Source organism: Heloderma suspectum, chromosome 1 (assembly GCF_057233095.1).
Source record: "Heloderma suspectum isolate Gila_16-S chromosome 1, 16-S_ref, whole genome shotgun sequence".
NCBI lineage: Eukaryota > Metazoa > Chordata > Lepidosauria > Squamata > Helodermatidae > Heloderma > Heloderma suspectum.
In genome coordinates, this window is record NC_139458.1 from 33,525,254 (window position 1) to 33,541,325 (window position 16,072).

The window sequence follows — 16,072 nt, forward strand, 5'->3', positions numbered from 1 at the left end:
TCCCTATGGCTGAATGGGCACTAGAACCCGGATCTCCCAAGTCCTAGTCCAACACTTTAAGTACTACACTACCTCCATGGAGATATAGCTCTTCCCATCATGCTTTACATCAGGGGTCCCCAACCTTTTTGAACTTGTGGGCAGATTTGGGAATGTGAGAAAATGCATCACAAAATCCCTAATCAGTGGATCACTTTGGCATCTACCTGTGACGTCTATGGATGTGAGGCTGCGTCTAACTTTTTGTTGCAAAAACTTTTGGTTTCATGTCTATTGGACACTGCAACATCTCTTTAATAAGGGATTGTCTAATTTGGCTAATTGCTGGCTAATTGTAAGTGCAATACAGCTAATGCTTCTTTTAAACATATGTTTGGCAATGTCCAGTACTTGCTTCTTTTGGGGAGGAGGTTATTACACAGACAAGTTTTGTACTGGAACATTCTTTAATATTCACTGATGTACACGGTCTTTTAAATTATTTACTCGCTTCATGGAAATTAACTAATAGTCACCCTAAATGGATTCTTCACACACTTTTGACAGCCGAAAGACTGATATTACAACATTGGAAGGATAAACACTCACCTCCTATAATGCAATGGACTTGAGGACTTCACAATGCTTTTAATATTTGGATGGGTGCATATAGATGCCACCTTCAAATGGATACTTATTTGGATATTTGGTCCGCTTGTGTTGAAGCCTATGTAGAATCCTTAGAAAGTTGTATGCATTTCGTATGTATTCATTACTATGGATATATACAAATCCATGTATGTATATTTAAATAGTGGGGTGGGGTGGGGGAGTAAAACAAAGCTAAATGGGGAGCCCTCCACAGGTGCCATGGAGGTGCCCATGGGCACTGCACTGGGGACCCTTGCTTTACATACTTCTCACCATAGACGCATCATAGGGCACCTAGGCTGCATGCAATGGGGAAAGCTTCATTAAGGGCACAATCCTATGCAGGTTTAGACAGAAAAAAGTCCTACAACTCCCAGCATTCCCCAGCCAGCATAGGGAATGCTGGGAGTTGTAGGACATTTTTCTGTCTAAACCTGCATAGGATTGCACCCTAAGTGACCTTAAGGAAGACAATATCTTCAAACATCAATTCCCTGTCTGTAGAAAGCGGCTACAGAACAGATCAGTGAGATAAGGACTGTAAAGCATTTAGGATATTATAGTCAATTAATTAATCTCAATACAAAATATTGCCCCACAGGGGCAATTCACAGATCAGTTCTAGTACTGTAGCCTTCCTGGTTGCCGTAGGTCTAACAGTACTGTAAGTGGATGTGAATTTCTTCCTTGTACCCTAACATCAGCAGCTACCAATTGCTATAGTTTTAAGAGTGTGTGTCAACAGGGGTGGGATGGGGGGGTGGGGGGATAAAAGTGTGCCTGGTCAATTCTGCAACAAAATATTCAGCTTTGACCCAAGATAATCAGCTTATAGGGAAAACAAATTACTGCTATTTGACAAGGGATGGGTTGAATCTACAAACTCAGACAGTGTCAATAGAGTTTTAGTTGTTGAAATTTGGAGGGGGAGGGGAAGAAGAGAAAAGCTGCTCAAATTCAGCATTTTGGTGGCTGATCCTAGTGCTTCTCATTTTGCTGTGTTAATATAAAATCTACATGGAGGTGAACTATACCACCTTCTGTCTTCTCCACTGTTATGCCTGTCACTTCACTTGACAGGGCAACAAACAGTAAAAATAAGGTCACGGAGAGCCCTGTCAGAGTGTCCTCCAACTTTGAAAGGGGTTGGAGGAAAGATTCCACACATTGCTTCTTTCAAACTGAGTGACGGAATGATAAAGGGCATTGTGACCTGGCCTCTCGAATACTAATGGGTCTCTCAGAAGCCCTGGGGTTCTCTCCTTTTTTTGACTGGGTTTGTTCTCACTGCAAACAGGACAATTCACACCTCTGTAGGTTTCTTTTTTTCTTTCTTAAGCTACCAGTTCCTCATTCCTCACCCTAACCCTAACCCAAAGAACCAATAAATAATTCACTGGGACAATTAGGCTGATTGTTAGTATGGTAAGCTTGGAATGTTTGGAGTTTCTTTTCTCCTCTCCCCGCCCCCCTCCTGATAGAAAGCAGGTACCGTTTGGCATGTGGTGTAGTGTGGTGTAGTGGCAAGAGTGTTGGACTGGGAGCTGGGAGATCTAGTCCCCACTTGGCCATGGAAGCTCACTGGATGACTTTGGGCCAGTCACAGACTCTCAGCCCAACCCACCTCACAGGGTTGTTGTTGTGAGGATAAAATGGAGAGGAGGAGGATAATGTAAGCTGCCTTGGGTTCCTTGCAAGAGGAAAAAAGGCGGGGTATAAATGCAATAAATAAATAAATAAATAAATAAAATGTGAGGGTTCCATTTAGACTAATGGAACTCTAATGGTGTGATTAGCACAGAGTTGTGATGCCCCCCATTCCATCCCTAAAATGAGTCCCACACATGAACTGATTTATTGTGGCATAGGCTTCCCACATCATCAGTTGAAGACAACCTACAGACAGACAGCCTAAAGCCCTAACTCCACCCACTTAGCCACCTCTGTCAAATTTATAACACACAGGCTGACATGATAAACCAACACTTTGTTAGGGCACTTAGATTCCCACATTTGCATTTGCTGTTTTCCAGGCAAGAACTCAGCATTACATGGCTGCTACAAAAGTAATGGCTCTGCATCTTCTCCTCTCCTATCTCCCAGGAACAATCGGTAATGCAAAATGTGTGATGTGCAATTGGTAGCAAAAACTATAGCAATTGGTAGCTGCTGATGTTAGGGTACAAGGAAGAAATTCACATCCACTTACAGTGCTGTTAGACCTACGGCAATCAGGAAGGCTACAGTACTAGAACTGATCTGTGAATTGCCCTGTGGGGCAATATTTTGGATTGAGATTAATTAATTGACTATATTATCCTAAATGCTTTACAGTCCTTATCTCACTGATCTGGTCTGTAGCCACTTTCTACAGACAGGGAATTGATGTTTGAAGATAATGTGAAGTGACATCAACACAGTAGACATTTTCCCAACCCTGTGTAAACTAATGAAGTGGAGCAGGGAAACTCGCAACAACCTAACCCTGTGCATGTTCACTCAAAAGTAACGCCCACTGCATTCAACGAGACTTCATCCCAGGCAAGTGTGCGCAGGAGTGCAGCCTAAACATTACTGGAGAAAGAGGAGGAGCAGGCATGGAGTTGCTGGTTTTGGTGGGGCACATGGAACAGTTGTAACTTTTTCCAGCCTCAGAGTGGATCATAGTTACCTACAAACTACCTCACATGAGTTCTGGGAAATCTGAATTGGACTGGAAACAAAGGAATGTCTTATTTTAAAATCATTAATTTTCATGTTTACCTGGCAGTTGTCTTCAGGGAAATGGGTGAGGTTAAAAACTGAAGTAAATATCTATAAAACATATTCATTGTTTCTGACTGTTGGTCAAAGCATCCCCCACCCCTATATTCATCTTAACCTTTGTAGGATGTTGCCGCAGTGGCCACACCTTGGACTGGTTCCAGGGCATAGTCTGAAGGCACATGACACAGCCACCATGCTGAAGCTAAGCAGGTCTGGTCAGTGCTTGGAGGGGAGACCACCTGGGAACCACATGTAGCGACCTTGAGTTCCACAATGGAAGAAAGGTGGATAAATATGTAATAAATAAATAAACTGAGTGCCACGGCCTTGCTTAGGGTAGGATCATGTTCACCCTTTCTAAAAAGGGAAAGGAAAAGTTGCAAGCCAGTCTCAGCTAACAAGGCACCCTCCAGATGTGTTGGGAGTACAACTCCCATCACCCCCAGTCAGCATAGTGTGCCAGCTGGGGATGGTGGGAGTAGTACACTAACACATCCAGAGGGGGCCGGATTGGGGAAGGCTGCTGTAGGCTATCAGCTTTATGTGATTGCTGCGAGGGAAGCATTCAGCACTGTAACAATTGAATTGAAAGGTACATAGAAAGAAGGACTGTTCAAGAAAATTGGAGAGTGAAAAGCAGTGGCCTTTGTTTTGATACTTACTCCAGGAATCGAAGCAATCATCTGCTTGTGCAAGATCATTGATTCAGCTAGTTTGGTTCCAGCATCTGCACAAACAAACTAATGAGAAATAAAAGATTAACCAAATTTGTGGAGTGAAGTAGGGTGGAAGCGGGAATACAACAATTTGTCATGATTTTATTAAACCTAGTTTCTTCTTGCTCATATTTGTGGCAATTTTGCTGGACATAAATGGGATATCTTCTACTGTGAACAAACCATTCACCATTATCCACAAGTCAATAAATAAAAATCTTCTCCTTTTTGTAAAAGCACTTCATAATATAGAAATTAAGATGTGTATTCTCCCTGTCCCCCCTCCCCCCTGCAAGCTCCCTGCAGCAGCAAGTATAACATCAAATAGGATTTTTCAATCAAAGCTCATTACACAGCATGCAATCTTGGTGGTGTTATGTCAATTAGAGTTTCAATGGACTCAATGCAGGCTTTCATTCCAGAGCAAAACATTTACCCTCCTTCTAAATTTATTCTTGTTTTTCTCACAGAGTGAGAGTCCCTCCAACTGTTCTATACACCAACTGGTTTTAGAAATGATACAATTGTGTGTGGAGGGGTATGGTGTGTGTGTGTGTGTGGTGTGTCTGGGCAAGTGTCTAGGGGGCCCACCCACTTTGGATGGTAGCCCTGTCCACTGCTGGCATGAGCCCACTACATCTTTGCCCGGAGCCAATGAGGCCCTCGGTTGAAATAGGGCCCCCACCACTGTATGACGATGTATTGCCCTGGCCGTGGGCTGACAAGATTTAGAGGTGCCGAGATAGTTATAAGCCAGATCCAGGTTTGCTTACAAGGAGACTTTATTGAGTACTTACAGCACGCAGGCGTACCCAATGGTTGGATCAGACAGCTTCTCTGAACCCAGAGCCAAGGGGTAAAATGGGTTTTATACCATGCATGTTAGCAGTGAGGCAGCATGACAGAAGCAAGCATTAATTAGCGTTCATCTGCAACTTTCCCAGCATAGACTAACAGTGCTTGTTCAGAAGGAAAACAATCAGAACTTTCCCAGAACAGATACCTGTAGCTTTAAGACAAACAGAGCTTCACTTCCAAGGCACATCTGAGACTCCGATAAGGTACCAGAGCTCCTTAGCATGGAATGGGCTGAGGCGGCGATATCGACCTTTGACTCATCCTACCAGCCAAGAGGCCCACCTCGCAAGAGAATTGCACTAATAATGAACCAAAGCAGAGAGCATTATGGATCTCTAGGCCCTTCTAAAACTACTGGTGACTTCGTTACAGGCCTGGGGTCATTACAGATGAAAATATAGACAATATGTTTCCCTAATCTGTCTCAATTGGGAGAGATCTATGATTGAAAAACTGGTTCCTGCTTATAGGTCTCTCTTAACTGAACCTACATAATGCAGTGTGTGAGGAACCAGGCATGCAAGGGTGAATGTGTGGGGCTCATGAAATATATGTGCACCACTTAGCAGATAATAGAAGTGGTTTCCTCTGACAGCACCAATCACCTAAGCAGAGGGGAAAGAGGGCGCTGGGATCACCTTGGGCAGTCCCTGCCTTTCCCATTATGAGCACTTTCACACCTAATAATGTGGATCATATGGTAAGAGGAAGAAGGATGTAAGAGTGGGTGTGCCTCATGGGTTATGTGGCATGGGCAACCATAACAGAAATTGTGGCAGACTCTTAAAGCATGCCTGCTGCTGGGAAATTTGGAGTAATAAAGATGCATGGAGTTTTCTGCTGATGATGTTATGATGTTTCAGAGTGATGGATGAGGACGCAGATATTTATGATGGTGATGGCAAACCCCTGCCAGTGAATACCATTATTTCATGACTGGAAAAAGATGAAGGTCTTGTCATTCAAAGTGGTCAGTACTTCCATGCGATAGGAACCAAGATGCATTCCAATCACAGGGATAGACTAGAAGCAGGATAGTAAGTGGAGAAACCGGAGAAAAAGATTTATGGCCATTAAAATTCTTAATGCATGTGTGCATGCACTCCGGGGCAGTCGCATACTTGCTCCTTTTGTGCATCCTGATAATCAGCCACATGCTAGTCGTTCCATTTGTGGTTTTAATGTTCTATATATTTTAAATTGTTTTATTGTGTGTTGTTTGGTTTTAATTTTTGTGAACCGCCCAGAGAGCTTCGGCTATTGGGCGGTATAGAAATGAAATAAATAAATAAATAAATCAAACTGAATGTGTTTTGAGATAATTTCAATATGAACATCAGCCATGCATCTGCAAAGAGCAATCATCATCTTCTGCTTATCTGTTCATCCCTGACATTAATCATTTTCATAATACTATCTGCGTCCCTCCAGGAAGTGGGGTGGTGGTTTCTGCCTGTGAGGAAAAGGCTGAATAAGCTAGACACATGTGGCTGAATAAGCCGCACTATTTTCCAACGAGCCTTGCCGTTGCCCATATCAGCTCCATGCCAGGCACCAAGATGTCACCGAGATCAGATTTAAGGCTAGTGGTGTAAAGGGAAAGCCACTCAACAAAAGGACAGACAAGGGATCAGTGTCTGCTGGCCCTCTTCCTAGAAAGCTGGTGTCTGCGATAAAGTGCTGGTAAAGGTGGGGTGGGGGACAAAGCCTGTTCTTTGTAGGAGTGGGAATGGAAAGAAAGGGTTCTGGCAGTGAAGTGGTAGTGCAGAGAGAAAGGCCTCTGCAATCGAGTGGATGCCTGTGAGGGCCTAGATGGCAATCTCAGGTTGAATTCTTTATGGTCACATGACATGCTGCCTTATGCTTGTTTCTCATTGCTAAATGCTGCTGAAAAGAAAATGAGTAGGGAGGCACTCTGTGGCCTTATTTATTTTATTTATTACATTTATATCCCACCTTTTCGCCTTCTTAAAGAACCCAAGGCGGTATACGTAATCTTCTTCCTCCTCTCTGTTTTATCCTCACATCAACAACCCTGTGTCAGGAATGAACCTGAGTGTGTGGAGATATCTAGCAGCTCAGATTCAGAATGTGAAGCTCCCTCCCTAGTGAGCTCAGATATGGCAAGGCCTTCTTCTCAAAACTTTGGCACACAGATGACTCGACCTGAAGGCCCCCCCCCCATGAGAACCCAGGTCTCAGGGGAGGAGGAGAGTGAGGGGCATGACTTGAGAGATGCTAGGGTTGAAGCAGAGCAAAGCGGGAAAAGTTAGAAGCGGAGCCCAGACACTCCTCCAGGTTGGCTATGCATGAAAACCTACATGGGAGGGAGCAACTGTACGGGAGGGGCGTCCCCCCTAAGCTAGTCCGGCCAGGAAGTTCTTGTTCAAACTGCGAGCAACTTCTCTAACTTCCACTTTGGCTCCTCTATTGGTATTCATAATTGTGTGGAGTAGCTGTTTCCTTTATGGCCTGAGAGTTTCCTAGAATTTGCATTTGAAAAGAACCTGGTCGTTAACTAATAAAGTAGTGAGCCTAAAGCCTGCTATCTTGGAGTGTGTTGATTGCAAAGGGGGAGGACGAAAGAACATGACAGTGAGGTAGGTTGGGCTGACAGTCAGTGACTGGCCCAAAATCACCCAGTGAGCTTCATGGCTTAGTGGGGACTAGAACCCGGATCTCCTGACTCCCAGGTCAACACTCTAGCCACTACACCATGCTGGCTCTCAGTAGCAAGACTTCCCCGGCATTGAAGATAAGAGCATAAGAAGTGCCATACTGGCTCAGACCAAAGACCTCTCTAGTCCAGCATTCCAACCAACTGCTTGCATGTGTTTTTATAAAACTCATTGTTCATTAATGGTAATGTTCTGTTACAGTTGAAGGTTAAAATTCAGGAGGACTCATATCAGATGAGATTTATCTCCCTATGGAGGGTTCTCTCCAGGGAGTTGCCTGATATCCTTTAGGGTGAGCTTTTTGCTCAGTTCAAACACATAATTTCATATGTAATTTTTTCATTTAAAAACTTATCATATAAATTTCTCTGTATTTTTGGCATGTAGATAATAAAAAATTCTTATTCGTTTTAGTTAACCCTGAGTTCACTAGAACCAACTGAGACTAATTGGAACAAGAACAGCAATGAGAAAACTATAAATAAGTGTTTTTCTGAAGGAAGAAAACCGTAAAGAAATGTTTGTTTGAAGAAGTGTTTGAGGGATGTTTTTCTGATGAAGTTTTGATACAAGTTTTTAACTGGTATACTCATTAAATATATATAAAAAATCATCCTTATCAATATTCTTGTGAAATTCTTCAATAATATCTGTTAGGGTTCCTTGTACTTTATGTACTTCTTTGCTTTCCCTTTGAAACCTTATACTTAGCCTATAGGGTTAGACACAGAATAGGTTCCATCTCCAGGAGCCATCCAGCCCTACTGGATGGTCCCTGCCACTACCACTCTGTACAGCTGCTGACAAAATAATGGAGCAAAGAATAAAAGGAATATGGTGGTTGGTGTCTACTATTGACCACCGAATCAAGGAGAAGACGAGGATGAAACTTTAGAAAAACAAATTGCCAATGTTTCAAGGAAGCATGATGTAGTAGTAATGGGGGACTTCAATTTCCCCGATATTTGTTGGGAGACAAATTCTGCAAAAATGGCCCCTCCAAGAAATTCCAGACTTGTATTGCAGATAACTTCCTCCTACAGAAAGTAGAGGAAGGAACTAGAGGATCGGCTAACCTTGACTTGATCCTAACCAGCAGAGATGACTTAGTGGATAAAGTAGCAGTTACAGGAACTCTGGGGGAAAGCAACCATGTTATACTTGAGTTCTTGGTTCTAAAGGAAGCAAAAGCCGAGTGTAGCCAAATGCGTACCCTGGATTTTAGGAAAGCGAATTTTAATAAACTCAGAACAATGATAAGTAAGGTCTCATGGCAAGTGACTATAATGAGAAAAGGAGTCCAAGATCGGTGGGAGTTTTTAAAAAAGGAACTTCTAAAGGCACAATTACAAACAATTCCAACAAGAAGAAAAGGTGGAAGACAACAGAAGAAGCCAATCTGGCTTTACAAAAAGCTTAGAGATGACCTGAAAACAAAAAAGGACACATATAGGAAGTGGAAAGAAGGCCAAGCTACAAAGGAAGAGTACAGGCAGGTAGCGCAGAATTGCAGGGATGGCATCAGGAAGGCTAAAGGTGAGAATGAGCTGAGGTTAGCGAGGGATGCTAAAAGCAACAAAAAGGCTTTCTTCAGCTACGTGCATAGTAAAAGACAGAGGAAAGAAATGGTGGTTCAACTATTAAATAAGGATGGCAAAATGATAACAGATGACAAAGAAAAGGCAGAAGTGCTCAATTCCTGCTTTGGCTCATCTCCTGAAAGAGGGTCTATGACCCCTTTGGCAAAGGCAAGGTACAGGCTGAAGGGGCAGGATTGCCGCTTGAGATTGATAGGCATATGGTCAAGGAACACTTAATTACTTTGAATGAGTTCAGATCTCCAGGGCCAGATGAACTGCATCCTAGAGTAATAAAGGAACTGGCAGAAGAGCTCTCAGAACCACTGTCTATTCTCTTTGAGAAATCATGGAGGACGAGTGAAGTGCCAGATGACTGGAGGAGGGCTAATGTTGTCCCTATCTTCAAAAAGGGTAAAAAGGAGGAACCTGGGAACTACAGACCAGTCAGCTTGACATCAAACCCTGGGAAAATTCTGGAGCAGATTATAAAGCAATCAGTCTGTAAGCACATTTAAAACAATGCCGTGATTACTCAAAGCCAACATGGATTTGTCAAGAACAAATTCTGCCAGACGAATCTGATCTCATTTTTTGATCAGGTAACCTCCCTCATGGACTGTGGGAATGCTGTGGACATAATATATATTGTCTTCAGCAAAACGTTCGACAAAGTGCCCCATGATATCCTGATGAGCAAACTAGCTAAAAGTGGGCTAGATGAAACAACTATCAGGTGGATCCATAGTTGGCTACAGAATCGGACTCAGAGAGTGCTTATCAATGGGATCTTCTCAAACTGGAGAGTAACAAGCGGGGTACCGCAGGAATAGGCCTGGGCCCAGTGCTCTTCAACATTTTTATTAATGACTTGGAGGAGGAGGTGCAGGGAATGCTGATCAAATTTGCAGATGACACAAAATAGGTGGGATAGCTAATACCCTGAAATACAGAAACAAAATTCAAAGTGATCTTGATAGACTGGAGCGTTGGGCAGAAAACAACAGAATGACATTTAATAGGGATAAATGCTAAGTTCTGCACCTAGGAAAAAGAAACCAAATGCACAGTTACAAGATAAGGGAACCTTATACTACAACAATCCTACAAGTGCGAAGGATCTTGGAATTGTGGTAAATCATAAGCTGAATAAGAGCCAACAATGTGATGTGGCTGCAAAAAAAGGCAAATGCTCTTTTGGGCTGCATTAATAGAAGTATAGCCTCCAAATCTCATGAAGTAATAGTTCCCCTCTACTCAGCACTGGTTAGGCCTCATCTGGAGTACTGTGTCCAGTTCTGGGCACCGCACTTCAAGGAGGATGAAGACAAACTGCAGAGGGTTCAGAAGAAGGCAAAGATGATCAGGGGACTGGAAACAAAGCCATATGAAGAGAAACTGAAAGAACTGGGCATGTTTAGCTTTGAGAAGAGAAGACTGAGGGGCGTTATGATAGTGCTCTTGAAGTCCTTGAAAGGTTGTCCCAGAGAGGAAGGCCAGGATCTCTTCTCGATCATCCCAGAGTGCAGGACACGGAATCATGGACTCAAGTTACAGGAAGCCAGATTCTGGCTGAACTTCAGGAAAAATGTCCTGACTGTTAGAGCAATACGACAATGAAACCAATTACCTAGGGAGGTAGTGGGCTCTCCCACATTGGAGGCATTCAAGATGAGGCTGAACAGCCATCTGTCAGGGATGCTTTGATTTAGATTCCTGCATTGAGCAGGGGGTTGGACTCGACGGTAGGCCCCTTCCAACCCTATGATTCTATGATTCATCCACTAAATCCACTAAAATTCATGATTAATCAACTGAGGCTGCGATCCTGTGGGAACCTTGCCTGAGAGTGTGTCCCACTGAAGTCAATAGGACTTACTTGTGAGTAGACATGTATAGGGTTGCACTGGAAAAAAGAAAAGCCTTTAATGTGACAGCCCTAAAAAAAATGCTTTCCTGAAAGACATCTTGCCCAGACCTACAGATCCCCGACACACATGCTGAGGGAGTGTTTGTTCTATTCTAGGGTGCATTCTTCAGCTCTTGGTGGGAGTCAATGAGGTTCAGTCACATGATCTGATTGAGAACTGTAGAACAACTCCCAGATTCCTCTGCAATTGCACTGGGGTTCCATAGCAAATGGTGCAGGGCTCCTTCGGCGGGTGAATCAACATGAATAAAGTTCCTCCAACACAGAAAGTTTGAAAAACACGAAGGGCTTCTCTTCTCACCTCCCCCAAATGATTCACTTAAAGGTTCTCTGTGTTTTTTAAAAACAGCTAGTCACGCACAGTTCCACAGACATTGCAAGATTTATTCCCCGAGATCTCACGATATCTGCGAAGCTTCCCAGATATCTTAAGACTTGACTGCCTTTGACAGTCTGTTCTCAGTCTCACATCCCTCCTTAGGTGTGCAACCATCCTATTACCCTGGCAGGTTTTGCCCTGTGCGTGAGAGATGGCACTCCATGTGCCACGTGCAAATTATACACCGACCCAAACTTTCCCATCTCCCATTGTATTAAAGCCAATAAAGTTACACTTATTTCTCTCGGTGTTTGTGTCACTACCAATGATGAGTAACAGGGAAGTAATGGGGGGTTCAAATGTAAATGTCAGGAATAATTTTCTTATTCAGCCCACATTGTATCTCTCATCAATACAAACACTCTTAGCCCCCCTACTACTATCTTTGTCATCTCAAGAAGCTCCCTGTGTCACTGTGCGTCTCACACAGCTACAGTTTCACCGTTTTACTTATAGATGAATTACATGATAACATCACCATTCCTTCTGCATCCTACCTTGCTTGCTCCAGGCAGCTCTCCCACAGTGACTGGTCACTTCCTCTCCTTATATAGACCTCCACTTCCGGTGCATGACAATGCCAACTAACTACTGTTGGTACATCTCTGATTCCAGGGTGGGGCTTGTAGGAGCATTCTGACCAGGTACGACTAAGGTATAGGCAACAAATGGTCAAGACCACAGAGAGTTCACTGCGAGACCAGGTTCGAGATCAGGCCAGATTCACTGACAAGCAGACAGCTCCGAACGTTGCTCTGTCACTGGTCTGACATCAGCTGAGGGCCAAACTAAACGTTCAGGTGATCACACATTCTGGAACTATGCATGATGGGTTTCTTTACCTGTGTGTAAGCACGTCCTGCCTCAATTCAGACAGGGACCATGGTACTTCAAGAAAGGGGGGTGTTAAACCTTCCCCTCACCCTTTTCCCCAAAATCCCTCCCTGCAGGGGGGAGGTTAAAAAAAGGGGGGGAGACTCGTTTGGAGTCAATGGAGGCTTTTTCTTCTTCTTTTAACTACTCCATGGAGGAGGGGGGAGGATTTGAGGAGGGAAATGGGTGGGGAAAAGGTTAAAAAGCACCCAGAGCACGATAGGCCTTCTCTGAATTGGGGCTGTGTGCACTTACATGAAGGTAAAGAAAAGTATCATACACAGCTCCAATATGCGTGATTAGCTGAACGTTTAGTTTGGCCCCGAGGGTCAAATTACACGTGACACTAAATGCATCATAAGGAACTATGGCAGATGTTTTTCTTAATTTAATTACAAGTGTGGGGGCTATATTCATTGGGACCACAGTACATGGGGAGGGGAGGTTTAACCCTCTACCCAGCTGAAATCCTGACAAAATTGACCCCCCCACCCCCACCCCCCACCCACTATGGAAGGCTATGAAGCGTAGAAAAAATGCACCCAGTGGTCCAAACAGAAGTATTTCTCTAAGCCTCATTGCCTCGCTTGTGGGGCTGGATTTTCGGATCGAGGCTGGGCAGTGAACGGTGAGACCTCCCCTCCCCACATGCTGTGATCCCAATGAAAATCACCCACCTGTGCCTATTATTAATTCTTTTAAAAATCTGATGGAGCTCCTAACAATGCGTTTAGCATCTCCAGTCATTTGACCTTTGGCATGAAATAGTCCTGCAGGGAGAGGGGCATGCAAAGGTGGGATCCTGCTTGACCGTGAAAGGGGCTGTGCTGATTACATAGGGGTGCACCCCAGTGGTGCTGGAATGCCTTCTGCATCCCCTGAGCTTGGCCTGGTGATACAGGTGGTCCAGCAAGGCTACAAGTAGACCCGAGGAGCAGCCCTCGGAGTCAGAGGATGGAGGCTGAGCTACCTCCTTCTGAGCAAAAGATGGAGGCTTCATTGCTGGCTGATGTTTCTCTTCCTTTAGGCGAAGGCAGGCAGGATCCTGGCCCATGCCAGTACGCCAGAGGTGCTGAACCTCTTTCAGCCCATGGGCTGGATTCCATTTTGGAGAAGGTCTTGAGCTCTTCCTGCCAGTAACCAAGCCTTAGGAGAGGCATTTCAACCTTTCAGATGCACAAAAGAAAGGGAAGCACCAAATGGTTGGTGGTTGGGCGAAAGGGGGCAGGGGTGAGGAAAGGAGTGGGGACTTACAGGGAACCCCAGAGGGACAGATTAAGACCCTAGAAGGGCTGGATTTGGCCCCAGCGCCTGAGGTTCTGCACCCCTGCAGTACTCTCTCACTTTGTGCGGAAAACCTTGCCCCCCCTTAAAAAAAAAAAAGTTTATTTTTGCTTTCTTTGTTTTGAATTAATGAAGAAGGACCTGAATCACACACACATGCAAACCTCACCTCTTTTCTTAAGCCTGTACCACGTTTTTCCTTCCCCCAGCATCTCCTCTTAACACTGATATTATAATAGCTGTTTTTAAGGGAAATTCTAAGCCCGGTGTAATTTAGAATGTCAGTAGTGCTTTCCACTCTTCTGGCAGCTGCTAATTTTCCCTGATGAATGTGTCCATGCTTATGAGAAGCGGCACCTCGCAGAAACATATGCCCCAACACAGCAGTGCCAGGCACTTCGGGGGGCGGGGGAGAGAGGCTGTCAATCAGGTGGAACTGTGCGTGACCCAAGGAGCAAGTCTGCGGAGCTCTGCATCGTGCCGTGGGCCAACCCGATCACTTCCATTTCAGCTACTTGTCATTTCGACGCGATTAAGTGCCAGCGCTTGCCAGCGCTGTCATTCTGCAGTGGCAAACAGCTAGTGCCAAGCTTCTGTCTGTAAAAACTGTGTGTCTCTTGCGAGCAACATCTGCCGGGGCATCTTTCAGTCTGGCCTGGTACAGCATGAATCTGTTGGGCCCAACACAGAGGAGGGGTATGACCAGGAGAGCTGTTTTTAAAAAACACGGAGAACCTTTCAATGAATCATTTGGGGGAGGTGGGAAGAGAAGCCCTTTGTGTTTTTCAGGCTTTCTATGCTGGAGGAACTTTTTTTCCACATTGATTCGCCTCTTGAAGGATCCCTGCACCATTTGCTATGCAACCCCAGTGCAATTGCAGAGGATTCTGGGAGATGTTCTAAAGTTCCCAATCAGATCATGTGAGGCTCTGGACTGAGCCTCATTGACTCCCACTAACAACTGAAGAACTGAGAATGCACCCAAGAATAGAACAAACACTCCCTCAGCATGTGTGTCGGGGATCCTTAGGTCTGGGCAAGATGTCTTTCAGGAAAGCATTTTTTTAGGGCTGTCACATTAAAGGCTTTTCTTTTTTACAGTGCAACTCTATACATGTCTACTCACAAGTAAGTCCTATTGACTTCAGCAGGACACACTCCCAGGCAAGGATCCCACAGGATCGCAGCCTCAGTTGATTAATCATGAGTTTTAGTGGATTTAGTAGATGAATCATAGAATCATAGGGTTGGAAGGGGCCTATAAGACCGTCGAGTCCAACCCCCAGCATCCCTGACAGATGGCTGCCCAGCTTCATCTTGAATGCCTCCAGTGTGGGAGAGCCCTCTACCTCCCGAGGTAATTGGTTCCATTGTCATATTGCTCTAACAGTCAGGAAGTTTTTCCTGAAGTTCAGCCAGAAAATGGCTTCCTGTAACTTGAACCCATTATTCCATGTCCTGCATTTTGGGAAGATCAAGAAGAGATCCTGGCCTTCCTCTCTGTGACAACCTTTCAGGTACTTGAAGAGTGCTATCCTGTCTCCCCTCAGTCTTCTCTTCTCAAGGCTAAACATGTCCAGTTCTTTCAGTCTCTCCTCATAGGGCTTTGTTTCCGGTATACATTTCTTTGTATGGAAGAACATTCAATCACATGAGTTTCCACCAACAGTGAGAACATTAACAGTAGACTCCTAAGCATGTTTACTGTTTCTGATGGGACTTACTGAACACTAGTTCTGAAGCAGGGAAAGGATATCTTGGCGGGTGGGGGGCATGTTAGATGATGTACACACGTGCTGCAATGGAAGAGGCATTCTTAGAAAAGGCGCTTCCCCTTCTCTCGCGCACAGTACTCTTTCATTTGGTATAGCTTTGCAATTTTGGCACAAAATCCAAGAGGCAGAAATCCCGGCACCCGCATGCTGCCTCTAAAAATATCAAGGTTTTTGATTGTTTGGTTTTTTATTAACAAGGAAGGACCTGAATCAAATATACATACAAGCCTCAACCTTTTTTTAAAGCCAGTACCTGGTGTGTGTTTTTGCTTCCCTCAGCTTCTCCTTTTACGCTGATATTATATTACTTGTTCTTAGGGAAAGTTTAAACCCTGTATAATTTAGCATGTCAGTGTTCTGAACCATGTTCAGTGACGTTATACCTTGGAGTAAGTATACTGAGGATGAATAATGGGAATACAATTCAAAGGCGCCATTATAGAATGGGGGAGACCTGGGTTGGCAGCAATACATATGAAAAGAATCTAGGTGTCTTATGGAGCAATCATCTGTCCCCTAGACAGTGTCTGGGAGACATAGGATATTTCAGTTTCCTGGCTCTAAGGTCGGAAACAGGGCTCCGACCTCGTAGTCAGGAAAGCGCTC

General features: G+C 44.4%; 1 protein-coding gene across 2 annotated transcripts in view; it reads right to left on the minus strand.

The window, feature by feature from the left end:
• Window positions 1-16,072, minus strand: part of UNC79 (unc-79 subunit of NALCN channel complex) — a 222,922-nt gene that overhangs the window by 24,861 nt on the left and 181,989 nt on the right. For both annotated transcript variants that reach the window (XM_084840226.1, XM_084840236.1), the window contains one exon: window positions 4,059-4,136. In XM_084840226.1, the coding sequence (XP_084696352.1) occupies window positions 4,059-4,136 (78 nt within the window). The remainder of the gene's footprint in view (window positions 1-4,058; window positions 4,137-16,072) is intronic.